Source organism: Ooceraea biroi, chromosome 10 (genome assembly GCF_003672135.1).
Source record: "Ooceraea biroi isolate clonal line C1 chromosome 10, Obir_v5.4, whole genome shotgun sequence".
NCBI classification, from domain to species: Eukaryota; Metazoa; Arthropoda; class Insecta; order Hymenoptera; family Formicidae; genus Ooceraea; species Ooceraea biroi.
Genome location: NC_039515.1, coordinates 3,452,272 through 3,464,890, shown reverse-complemented (window position 1 = coordinate 3,464,890; position 12,619 = coordinate 3,452,272). Strand labels below are relative to the sequence as shown.

Sequence of the window (12,619 nt, the reverse complement as noted above, 5' to 3'; positions counted from 1 at the left end):
TTCATACAGAGTTATTTTTCAAATTCTTTATTTCTTCTACTTTCTTAGTAGATCAATGATTTCAGCTACTACGAATTGTGTGTACGAGTTATAATTTACTTATGGCGCATTATAATAATTTTATCAGTTTCGTCATTCTCACTTATTCTCGCTTATCATGATTACAAAAAATCTCAGAGTAAATAATTTTATTTTTTCATGAAATGCGTTCTAGAATCTGGTGTATAAGCTCCATTAGTCGTTACTTATTATTACATTTCACTCATCTTACGGTCTTGCAGGATGGCGCAGTGACGATATCATTATATTAATTTCAGAGAATAAAGAAGGTCTTTATATATTTTGTTCAATCTCTTGATAACAGAGTTAAGAAGTTTCACTTGTCCTCTGAAAGCGCATTTTAGAATACTGTATCTGTTCTATATATTATATCATGGATCTTTCTGCGTGCAAATTACACATCACAAAAAGTATATACAAACAGCAGTTGATAGTTTATTAAAAGTGGAAATTGAGATCAATCTGATTTTAACTCACGAATATCTTGATAGAAAATTACCACAATTTTTATTGTATCTATTATCGGTAACCAATGTTTGTTAATTAATACTTACATTATTATAATAATTACGCTTCTAATAAAGATATAGGACCATCACAATTTAAGTAAAAAGTAAAATATTATTATTATTGATATTTTCATGATATTATTTACCTAATACATAATCAGATAAATGATTCCACAAGTTCCAAATAAAAGTTTTAAAGAAATTTAACGAATCAGATTTGAGAGACCATTGATAAATTATTTGAGAAATTAAGTTTTGCCATCAGTACAGATTTTTCTTAAGCTTCTGTATGCATAGAAAGGAAAAAAATCAGTTTTTTTACGGACAATTTTCTTCTTAACTCATAAAATTTCTCTAAATATCCTTCTTTTCGTTTTCGTAAAACTGACGTACAGGTGATGAATGGTCGAGCGCAATACGCAAGCACCAGCACTTTGACAGTTCTCCCGTGTTATTAAAACACAAGGAGAATTTCATTCTACAACGGATTGTCAAAGAAAATGGATTTTCACTTTCGGACATGTAATGCTACCATCTAACGGTTTTCATATTCTATCTGTAAGTACACACTACTGCACGCCAAGAAACATCAGTTAAAATATCTGATGTGTAGAAGTGATTATCGATATCAGATATGAAAAGCTCATGTCGAAGATGATTGGACTTGGAATGATTTAAGTTACTTGTATATTTAAAAGTAGCGCTTTTCATATCCAATAACACAAGGAACAGAAGAATGCCAGTCTTAACTTTTGATATTTGTCTACCGTATATACAATGAAATAATGTAACATGATCGTTAAATAATAAAATTGCGAAAATTAAGAATGTAAAATTGTTTTGTGTTATTATGTGATTTCAATTAATCGTGTCTACCAATGTATTATAAAATGTACTCACAGAGTAACTAAATCACTATTATTTTAATATAAAATTGTTGAAGACATTTTGAGCGCATTCCGTCATGATACATGTTATGTACAATTGAAATTCGCTTTTACCGACATCATTCTCGAATCACAAAATAAAAGATTTAATATATACTAAGGCTACATCAAACCTATGTACATCGATTATGAATAGAGCGTTAGAGTAATACCCTTCGAAACTTATATCTATATAGTATATATATATTTTATATATTTATATATATAATTAATCTCAATATATTAGTAAATTCTTAGATATGATTTCTTATAGCTTAAAAAGCTAGCACATGTAATTTTTCAAAATATACTTTCGTAAGTACATTTAATTTATTCATTTGAAGCAATTCCTAAGAAATAATTAAAATATAGTAAATCAAGATATTGCGGTTTTAATATTAAATAATAAAAAGAGAGAGCAAGCAAAATAATAAGATTTATCGTCGCATCGATGCCGAGATGCTTATTTAATATTTAGCTTTTTATCATATCATTGGTCAAATTATCAAGTCAAAAGACACGATTGAATTTCTCTCCCATACACTTGTACGTTAACGGATACTTGGTCCATAATTCTACCAAATTAAAATTACAACTTCAAAGGTGGAATAAATAGACATGTGCTTAATTTTTAGGCTATGCATAATATATAGTTTCTTTGCAATAAAAATATATTATGACTACAATATAGTACTTGATTCCTGACTAGTATGTGTTTATACGAGTGACTTCCTACTTCACACGCACGACAGTTAAAACGCAAAGATCTTTCGATTAATCAATTACGCACAATCGAGTGATGCAAACTCTAAGTTTGAAACAAATTTTAATACATTAGCGATGCACAGAGATTAACATAAAAAAATTATCGAAAAACTAACGGAAAATTATTCGTACAGTAGGCAGATTTGCGTAGACAAAAGAATGTTCGCATTCAATAATCAATTGCGGAGGCGCATATAATTCTATTATCGCATGCGTGTACATACGTGCGCATACAAGATCATTGGGTGTGATGACGGGGCTCTATCTTATATGAATACATTTTTTTATGATATTACAATCTATAAACTTCGTGGGATGTGTTCTAGAGCCCAGATGAGAGAAATATATAAATACAATTGCGTTTTACGTTAGCATTACGTTATAAGGTATCTAATAGGTATCTAATGCATATACGCAAACCTCGCTGTTTAATTCAATTCGTGCTTTCGTATCACTTTCTATAAATCGTTTTTGTATACAGTACTTCATTAAGGCTTCTACTGTCTATTTTATGTTAGTTAAGCTACTGTATAATTTCTCTATACACACTTTAAGCAAGAGGACCAAAAGAACATCTTCGTTTGCGTGTTGCTTGGTGTTACAGGTGATACTGATATTTTTCTCGAGGGGCCCACAAAATAGACACAAAATAGAACCGAGAGCTTTACAAATGATTGATTTCAGATTGCGCACGTAGGCCTGTACATGTAAATTATACATTCTAGCGCTGCAGGTATTCCTCTACCACTCGTTACACCAACTATTTTTCAGTCTTGTAATAATACTACCTCGATATTTTTAGTTTCTATAAAATGAGTTGCACGTATCTATACATGTTGTGCGAAAGAACACCATGTGTCTTCAATCTATAAATTAATGCGTATTGCAATAGACCTGTACGGGTAGTGCTATTGTAACAGTGTACAATGTACATGGAACACAAAAAGCTTTAAGATAAAGCTTAGTAGATAAAGCTTTAAGAGTAAAAACTAGTCTTATAGAAAACGGTGTTGCGTTTGGCCTGAAGGAAACAATTCCACGTTAGATAAGGAATAATACGATGTATAATATATGCGATAAAAATATGGCAGTAGCACGACTTTACATAGGCCACCCAAGAACTCTCTCTTGAAATCCGCGTGTAACGTTTAATAGGCCAAAAATTATAGACTTCTAATCTCTCAAAAGTACAATGCCTTTGTATTGTGGTACAATTGAGACGCAACTAATACTGACACAACTCATGATCCATCTTACAGTACGTATTGTCCCACAATCTCAATGCTCGGAAATGTTTTGGATAATAGTAGCGACGACCTCTGTATTTGTGTTTTTGATTCTATATATTAATTTGATTATTTGCCAGACAGCATAATAAATATAAAACAGAATTCTGTGTGTGTGTATTTTAATAATATCTCAGTATGAAGTAATCTAGCTCGACTCTATGATGTATAATTCCTACGTTTTTATTATTGCGTTTAATATCACTATTATGTTAACTTCCTCAGCATGATATATCCACTGTACGTGTAATATTATATGTGACTGTATTCTCTTCCATGAATAATTATAATATAATCTTCTCTTGCGAAAAAGTAAAAAAACAACAAGAGGAAATTAAAATAACACAATGCGCTCATATGAATGAGGGCATTTATTTTCATAAAAAATACTAAAAATAATGTACGCGTAATTTCAGACTTGAAATAATGATTCTCTCCAAATATATATTATTTCATTTGATATTTTATCTATTTATACCTAATACATTAAATGCGACACGCACTATTGAAAGAGAAATAAATATTTTTGGTAAAATCTTTATGAATGTGCGTGTACGTATTATAATTACAATTAAATAAGTAAATATATGAAATATATCTTAAATATAACAAAAAGAAAACATATATAATATATAAAAGACAAAATTTGGTTACATCTACAATTTAAATTATTTTATCATGCATAATATCGAAAAGATATTTAGTAAAATATGAGCGTGATGCAAAAAATAAACGATATAAAAAGATATGTAAATACATAAAAATATATAATGGAACGTTCATTAGCAAATATCGAAATTCTGAAATAACTTTAGAGATCTTTAGATATTTCATTAATCTTATTTAGAAATACTTGTTTAAAATCTATATATAGTGCCGTCTTTGATTGCCCAGAGACTATCATGTATATTTACCATGCGTTGTCTCATTAGAAAGAAGACCGTATTAAAGGCTGTAATATTTTATCTTAATCTTTAAAAAATAACTTGTAAGTATGAAAACCCTGTGAATGTTATGCGACTGACTATGTTCAGCGCATCTTTTGGTTGTACAGAATGTGGATAGATAATACTTTATCAACCAGTACAAACAAATGGTCTTTAACTGTACCCTTCAAATACGAGTTCTCAAAACTTCACAGCATAGAACAATCTACGTGTGCTACAATCGTGGTGTATTTGATATTTCGAAAGATTTGTCACACAATCGAAATCACTTAATACTTCTAACTCGGGAGATACGTTTTCATTTCTGACGTCTACGAACCCAGCACTCGACATATCTCCAATTTTTGAAATTTCAAGGGATACGAGAGCTAGAATGATGATCTAAAATTACGATTTTCTTATATGCTTTGTAACGCCATTCGCGGATCCACGAAATTTTAAGAACCCTTACTTGAAACTCTCTATAAAAGTTATCAATCTCATTAAATTTTTTTGTTCAGAGATGACTGTACAATAGTCTATATAGAAGTATACTCATACAAAATAAGAAAGTATTTAAAAAACGATATACCCATATAAAGTATACGATGCATATCTTTTTACTCTAGGGCAGGATTCTTACTATACAAACTATTAGTTTCTTATTGAGCATATTTTAGAAATTGTTTGAGTCGTTGTAGGAAGTGTTTGATTACTGACATTATTTCGACTATACGCTAGTACCTAGATTTTTGTAGACTGATGTTTCATATACTTTTCTTTTTGATTATGATTGTGCTCTTTACAGGAAGACTTTACGAAAACACCGGTAAAACGAACGTACAATTTTGGTTAAAGAGCGCCTTCATCGTCTTAGAATTATGAACCTTTTGATTACTTGGTACGGTCATTTGGCATGCTTAACTACGATATTGGTATCTGACGAATGACAGATATTCCGCGTGAATATGCCTGTAACCCCAGATATCCGCGTATAGTGTAAATAGTCACACACACAATGCCCCAATTATAATTTCTACCATGAATATCCTTAATCATTTCTGTTTGGAATTCCTAGGAACTTCAAGTTTTTAGCTCTTTTTCCCAAACAATATCATTACATTCAAGCTTCCTGCAACAGGAGAGTGACGCGATTATTATTTATATATTATTCATCAAAATATTATAGACACGATTCTGTTTCTGATTATATAATAGATTCTTTGTACTAGTTTATACTTACTTCAGGGAATAGAAAATGCTCACGAGTGGGTTGTGGTTGCTCAAAGGGTGAACTGCTCATGTAACCAGGTGACGGTGATTCGCTCTTTTCCAATACTGGAGTGATATTTGCATAGTTGGCGGATGCCGTTGTGAGAATTCGCCCCTGCTCTACCAAGATACTCCGATCGATCTTGTAATATTCTTTGCCGCTACGAGGTCGGAGGGTTGTTGCCACTGCTCTGCCTCCTAATCTGTATAAATATATAACATATGAATTTTATATTGATAACTAATTTTAATGAAATTTTAATTAAATTTGTTTCAGATTTATCATACATTTTTTCACGATTATATATGAAGTAGAAGAAAATTAAAAAATAATGATTTCTTATAGTTAAAGATAAATCAACATTTAATTTGTAAAAATTGATAAAAAGTGTCATAATTTTTGCATAAATTTGTAAGTATTTAACAAACATAAAATCCTACCTGAGGCTGTCGGGGGTATCGGACGAAGAATGCGACGACAATGACAAGGTTTCGATGTAATCCGACATATCGGAGGTACCGCTGCTGGTGCTCCGCGAGTCGATGTAAGGTGTGTTCGAGACTTCGCCGGGACTGTTGAAGCCCTTCGCGGCCTTCGGCAAGCATGTAGGTATATCGGCTTCCGCGGACGAGGATTTTGTAGGTATCTTAATTTTTTGGAACTGGAAGGAGATCTCTCGGAGCGGATCGCTAGACTTGGACTTCCTCGGCAGGCTACTGTGATAGCACTGTGTGGGCGGCGGGCTCTTGCGACACACCGACAGCACGTTCTGCTTTATCGTCGAAGCGGTGGGCGTCGCCAACGACAACTCGAATTCCACGAATTCCGTGGTTCGATGACTCAAAGAGCCGATAGACACGCCGGAATCGTTGCTGCTCGACGAATCCCTGTTGTGGCCGGTTTTGGATGGCACGGACGACGATCTGCGGATCTTGATGAACGACGGCTGGGACGCGATCGCCGGAATTTGCCCGTTCTCGTGACTGCTGGCGATCTTGCTGGCCTCGGGGTTCACACACGTGTTGCGCGTTTCACCGGTTATCAGAGAATTCTTGTCTGCTTCACTCGAACACTTGTGGATGGTAAGCGTGGACGGAAACGTGTGACTCTCGTCGTCCAGGTAATGCGCGGACTCCGCGGAGTAGGACCGTTTTCTGAGCAGCATGCCTAGGCTACTGCCGGACTCCATGGCATTGCCCGCGTCCAAGTAACGACGTCTGAAGTATGGACTAGACAGCATCGCCGATCCCGGCACGCGGTATTCCGAGTCGGATCGCTTCTTACTGCTCTCGAGCAATGTGGATCCGGACAACGTCGGATTGCTGGAGCTTTTGATGCCGCTGCAAAGCCTGGACAAGATCTCCTTCGAGCAGTTGTGAGCCGGCTGCATCGGCAGGTAACCAGGAAACGGTTTTTTCGGGGTCTGCTTGTCTGGATCCATGACCAGATAATCATCCTTCCTCTCCCTCGCGTGGCCGCACTTCTCGCAGACCTTCGAGGCGTTCTCATTCGGCGCCTCGGGCGCCGGTTCCTTCAACTGATCCGCGAACTTCTTGATCTCCTCCTGCGAGATGCTACTCTTCGTGAGGACGTCCTTGCTGTTCTCATAGTGCTCGAGAGACTGCGTGAAATCGATGTTCACGTAATTCGCCTGCTTCGGTTCCGGCTGCGTGTCTATCACTGGCTCGACGTTCTCGTAATTGCTCGATTTGCTTGCGGTGGTACAGCCGCAGCTCTCCGCGGTAGCTCCTTCGACCGGTGCATTCTTGTTTATCCGTCTGGCGGTTGCGTAGATGGCGACCTCACCGCTGGCATTCACTACCGGCATCTTGCCCTCGCCCGAGAGCTTCACGGGATGCACCGTGACGCCGGTAGGCTCAATTCCTGCGCCTCGTCGGCAGTATGGAAGGACAAAGCCGGCCCAACTCATAACGTTGTGGCAGGGGCATCCCGAGGACCTAGGCGACTGGACTGTGAGTTTCGCGGGACATCCACATCCTTGCAGGACCACAGCCTGCGGTACCTGAGGCGTGTCATAATTGGGATAAGTTTTCGGCAGTGTCAGGCACTCCTTTATCTTCCGTGGCGTATCGTAATACTGTTCCGGTTGCGGACCTTGCTCCAGCAGCATGTGATGCCCCAAGATCGTTTTTGGAATGTCGTAGTTCTCGTATGGTCCCGCGGTGCCACGAGTCACGAGCTGCTGAGACTGTTGCGGCGATTGTTTCTGAGGCTGTCGAGCTTGCTGCGACTGTTGAAGATTATGTGCGTGAACGCATGTCTGTTGATCGATTGGCAGTGGCATTGGTGGTTTCTTAGGCTTCTTGGCAGTGACGGGCTGGCTGGTTGCAGGCATCGACGGAGGTTGGGACGGTTTCGGTGGTCTCGGTGGCAGTGCGCTCGGGCTCGGTGATACTCGATGAGCCTGCGTTGTCGGTACCTGTGTTGTCTGAGGCTGGGCGGCTTTCGACTGCGCACACTGGCACTCGATCTGCTGCGAACCGGAGTAGTCGCTGTCATGGCTGCTGCTGCTGTAGGAGGACAGCGAAAGTCGGTCGAATGTACGGGGCTGCAAGTTGCATCCCAAGTTGTTTAACGTGCCGGCGGGGCTGCTTATGCCGCTCATAGTGGCCGTGGTGATCACAGTCGATGATTTCGAGACCGTACCGAGCTTGCTGATGCAACTGGCGCATCTCTCAAGACCGGTCGCGCCTTGACGAGTGAGTGAACAGCTACGCCACTCACCGCCAGGTTGTTGATCGGGCAACTCCGAGACGGACATTGCATCCCTAAGACTGTAATCACCATCGAGCTCCGCCTGTTGTCTGCTCTCCGCCGAGGACCAATACGGCGAACTTTCGTTCTTGCAGCTGTCGCATTGCTCTTCATACGTCGATGTCGAATACACGGCTGAGGAGAAGAAATCGCTGGCCCTGGTATCGGTGCGAGAACACTGGCGCCGTGGACTGTCTTGTGTCGTCGACGGCTCCCTCCCAAGTGGCGATCGCTTCTTCGTGGTGAGCTTCCCCTCAGCCGCCAACTGCAGCGTTTTGACTATATCGTCTCCCTGATCTGTGATGAGAACGTGCAGTCCCTCGCCCCGACCGCACCTGGAGCCGCCCTCGAAGCAGAATCGGCCCTCGACCACGCCATATCGTCGGAGATGCGCGATCTCCCAGATACCGACGAGCCGGGGAGGCACGCCGATGGTGATGCAGAACCGACGATCTTGGATGTGTAAGTGCGCCGGTCCATTAGTAAACTTCGCCTTTGAAGGTACCGAGGAAATGAGTATCAGGAATTGCTGATCTGTAGGCAAAGTTGGACGAATTAAATATACGACGCAGAAACTTTTCAACTAGTGCACATCTTATGCATTCTGTCCCGTAATTTCGCGCGGTATATTCCCGTACTGCACACAGCGCGACGCTGCTTTTTTCTTGACAATGTAATGTATTTTATGCATGCAACTTACCTTCGCCCAAGTTGTTCGAGATCTTCACTTGCCACTGTATCAATCGCTCCCGTGTGTCGAACGCGAGAACGACTGTCACGTCTTGGCAAATTATAGCGATCGTGTTAGATTCTTTATCGAGAGTAAAGCCGCTCTCCACTCCGAGAAAATGTTGCAGACTCAGAGACGCTTTCGTTTGGCCCTGCTTGTAACGGTCTTTACTATCCCCATAGAGTTGTAAATGCAAACAATCTATCAAAATAAAAGGAACATCTATTTGTTTCATTTGCATTTCAAGATCTTCTTACCGGACTAAAGATCAGAGAAGATTGTTTCATTCCGTACACCGTACATATCTGTTTAAAAGAAATATAACAAATATTCAAGTCCGTTATTTTGTTATGCGTACTACCTCTTGATAAATATAGATTCAACATGAACGTATACTCGCACGTCGATATACAGAAATACATTCCGTTATACGTCATTTACATTCCCTTCGTTAACTCCCTCCTAAGAAAAACTTATGAAGTACGTGGGCAAAGAGAGAGACCCTTGGTCCTAAAATATCCTCAAGTTACAGGGATCATGTATTAATGGTTATTACCCAGAGCAAAGCTGTTCTCGGAAATTTTTTTGTAGCTTTAAGCAGCCAATCTGTAACAGATGTGCCAGCTGCCACCCTAGGAAGGTTTAAAGCGAGGGTTTCTTTGTGTTGATAACAAGCAGGAAAGATCCTTCTAAAAGGAGGTAGATGGCAATGATTAATTTTCCGCGCGATTACAAATTTCACCAATTTGTAATGCATAGAATGCAGGAAACTCGTTATGCTTCTGCTATGATTAATAATCTTAATTTTGAACAAAAAGAAAATTGTCTTAAAGATAAATTAATTTCGATAAATTACGTTAAATCATATTAACTAACAAACAAATTTTAATATCACAAACAAATGTGATATATCTTATAATAATTAATATAAATTCAACGACTGTATTTATTTCTAACTTTTTAGTACAAAAATTTGCAGTATAAGATAAAATAAACTAATCTTGTATGATATTTTTATTAGATAGGAACGTTAAAACAACGAATGATAATTTTCCATTTTTACGAACATATTAATTTATAATAAATCAATGTAGTATTTATGCTGCAACGCGAATGAATATTCTATCACTGTAAAATCGAAGCAAACATTATTTTGCAAAAATAGGCATATAAAAACGAACGTACTACACAGTTTGCCAAGCAGACATAAAGCACGGAGTGTATTATGCAAATTGCGAAGTACCGTTCGTATCAACGACAAGATAGCAGAGACAAAAAGGAAAACTTTAAGAATATATAATGTTTCCTGTTTATTATCTTACTGCACCGTCTCTATTCCCCTCTTTTTCTTGCAACATAAGGGCCGCGAGAGGGATACAATAGAACAGTACATGTCTATACATGTACGTCATTGACACAATCTTCTCTAATAACTCTCGTTAATAATTCTCATTATTAATTAGTATTAATTAATATTTTCAGTTATTACACATTATTATTAGTTATTATATTATATTTTAGTAAACAAATGGCTATTGTTAATTCTTGAATGCGGCTATTGTTCGCAGTAAAACGTGTAAAAAAGAAAAAACAAGAACAAACTGTTTAATTTCACTTTACCTGCTACTGGTGATAATTTTCGCATAACGCACCATCTTGATTTCCACTGTAAAATAAATTATAATCTTTTCAAAATATAATAAAATATACAGAGAAAAGATATTTCTATGTGTATAATCATACACAATGTTTTTTCTATTATAATCAATTTATTTATTATATTAATTTTAGATTAAACGTTTGAATTTATAATCAAATTAGAAAAAGATCGAAGTTTCTGCTAATGGGAGGAAAAAGTATTATTATATATATATCTATATCCATAGTAGTATCGTTATAGAATTTCCGATATGGATTTATCATCATTCTTAGAAAAAAACACTTTTATAAAACAGAAGCATTTTTATTATTTATTAATGTAATAAAATATAATAAAATTATATAAAATAAAAAAATTACAAACAAAATTGCTATGAAAACATTTTTTTAATATTCATAATGTTGTAAGTATTTACGAATATCAATAGATAGCATATTAAAGTACTTATTTTTATCTATATTTTACACTTATTTTCAAATCTTTAACACGCAATCATACATCAGTACCATGCAAACATAATAAAATATTTAAATTTATAACTTTTAGTACATTACATATGAATATTCGTAAACAATTTCTATAATAAATTTCTCCCTTAATTCTTTGTTTGCACACAAATACCAACATATTCAATAAATTATAAAATTCAGGCTAAATTTTTTTAAATTCATATTACATAAAAAACATTTTTACATCTCGTATTGTGAAAAATTAAATCCTACGATCTTTGCTTCACTATTTCCCTTTTCTGCGGGCCACCTAGTATAACACGGAGCGAGCTGCCGGCATTGTGTCATAAAGTATACATATACACGCCGCAAACCGCTCCCGTAATCGTTACATAATTTTTAGCGTGCATAAGAGAGTACGACGCTCATGTGACTCGTCACGGAGTATCGCGTGAGACGTTTGAATCCGACGTCGACGTCAACGGGGCATGCAACACGCCTCCCCTGCGTCGGAGACGCACGACGTCACGGATAACTCCGCAGATTCGCGAGATGAATTAGGCACGTCGAGACGTGAATGAAAATGGAGCGTGAGCCTCGTCCGCGGCCGGAGCCAGGCATTTCGCCGCACGCGCAATTGAACGAGCGAGCGAGCGATCGACTCGCCGGTAATCGACTCACCTTCTTGCCGTCGCGGAACTTGACGTTTCCCTCGATAATGCAACTGTTATCCACCATTGTGGAGGACTGGCTCCGTTACCGCGCCGCTTCGTGATTTCGCCTTTCTCATTACCGCGTGCGATCGCACGGTGCAGTTGCACTAATCGCAGTGGCGCGACACCATCTGTGGCCACCCGTCGCACAAACGTCCGACGGCACCGCGCGACGTGCCGCTTGTTTTCCTCTACGGGACGGAAACCCGCGGCGCCAAGCACGAATCACGCGGCAAAATCCATACCGCGAGCGATCAGCCCCGAGCACCCTCCATCTTGACTGATCTTCACGATATTGGCCCGCTGCGCGCACTAGCACTAGCGCGACGCGTCGCTCGAGGGACACCTGCGTCGCGGCCGACAACCTCGCGGTGCTGCTCTCTGTCAGACCATAGGGAAAATAGTGTAAAAGCGGTAATTTTGAATATTGAATTAAAGTACACCATCAAATTATTATAAAAAATAATTAAAAGAGGAAGAGAGAGAGAAAGAAAGATCAATTTTTAAGAAACATTGTTGCAAATGAAACAGAAAATTTGCGCATTGA

The 12,619-nt window shown here is 38.1% G+C and overlaps 1 protein-coding gene across 2 annotated transcripts; it reads right to left on the bottom strand.

The window, feature by feature from the left end:
• Window positions 1-7: 7 nt before the first annotated feature.
• Window positions 8-12,407, bottom strand: LOC105278317. Of its 2 annotated transcripts, none has more exons than XM_011337321.2 (6): window positions 12,041-12,407; window positions 10,871-10,916; window positions 9,221-9,472; window positions 6,186-9,054; window positions 5,716-5,947; window positions 8-5,604 (listed from the first exon to the last, which is right to left on the bottom strand). In XM_011337321.2, exons 1-6 carry the CDS (start codon window positions 12,095-12,097, stop codon window positions 5,596-5,598), a joined length of 3,465 nt encoding a protein of 1,154 aa, XP_011335623.1. In that variant the 5' UTR covers window positions 12,098-12,407; the 3' UTR covers window positions 8-5,595. The 2 variants fall into 2 exon arrangements, with proteins under 2 accessions (XP_011335623.1, XP_011335624.1); XM_011337322.3 differs by having other exon boundaries at window positions 9,221-9,451.
• Between the last annotated feature and the right edge of the window lie 212 nt (window positions 12,408-12,619).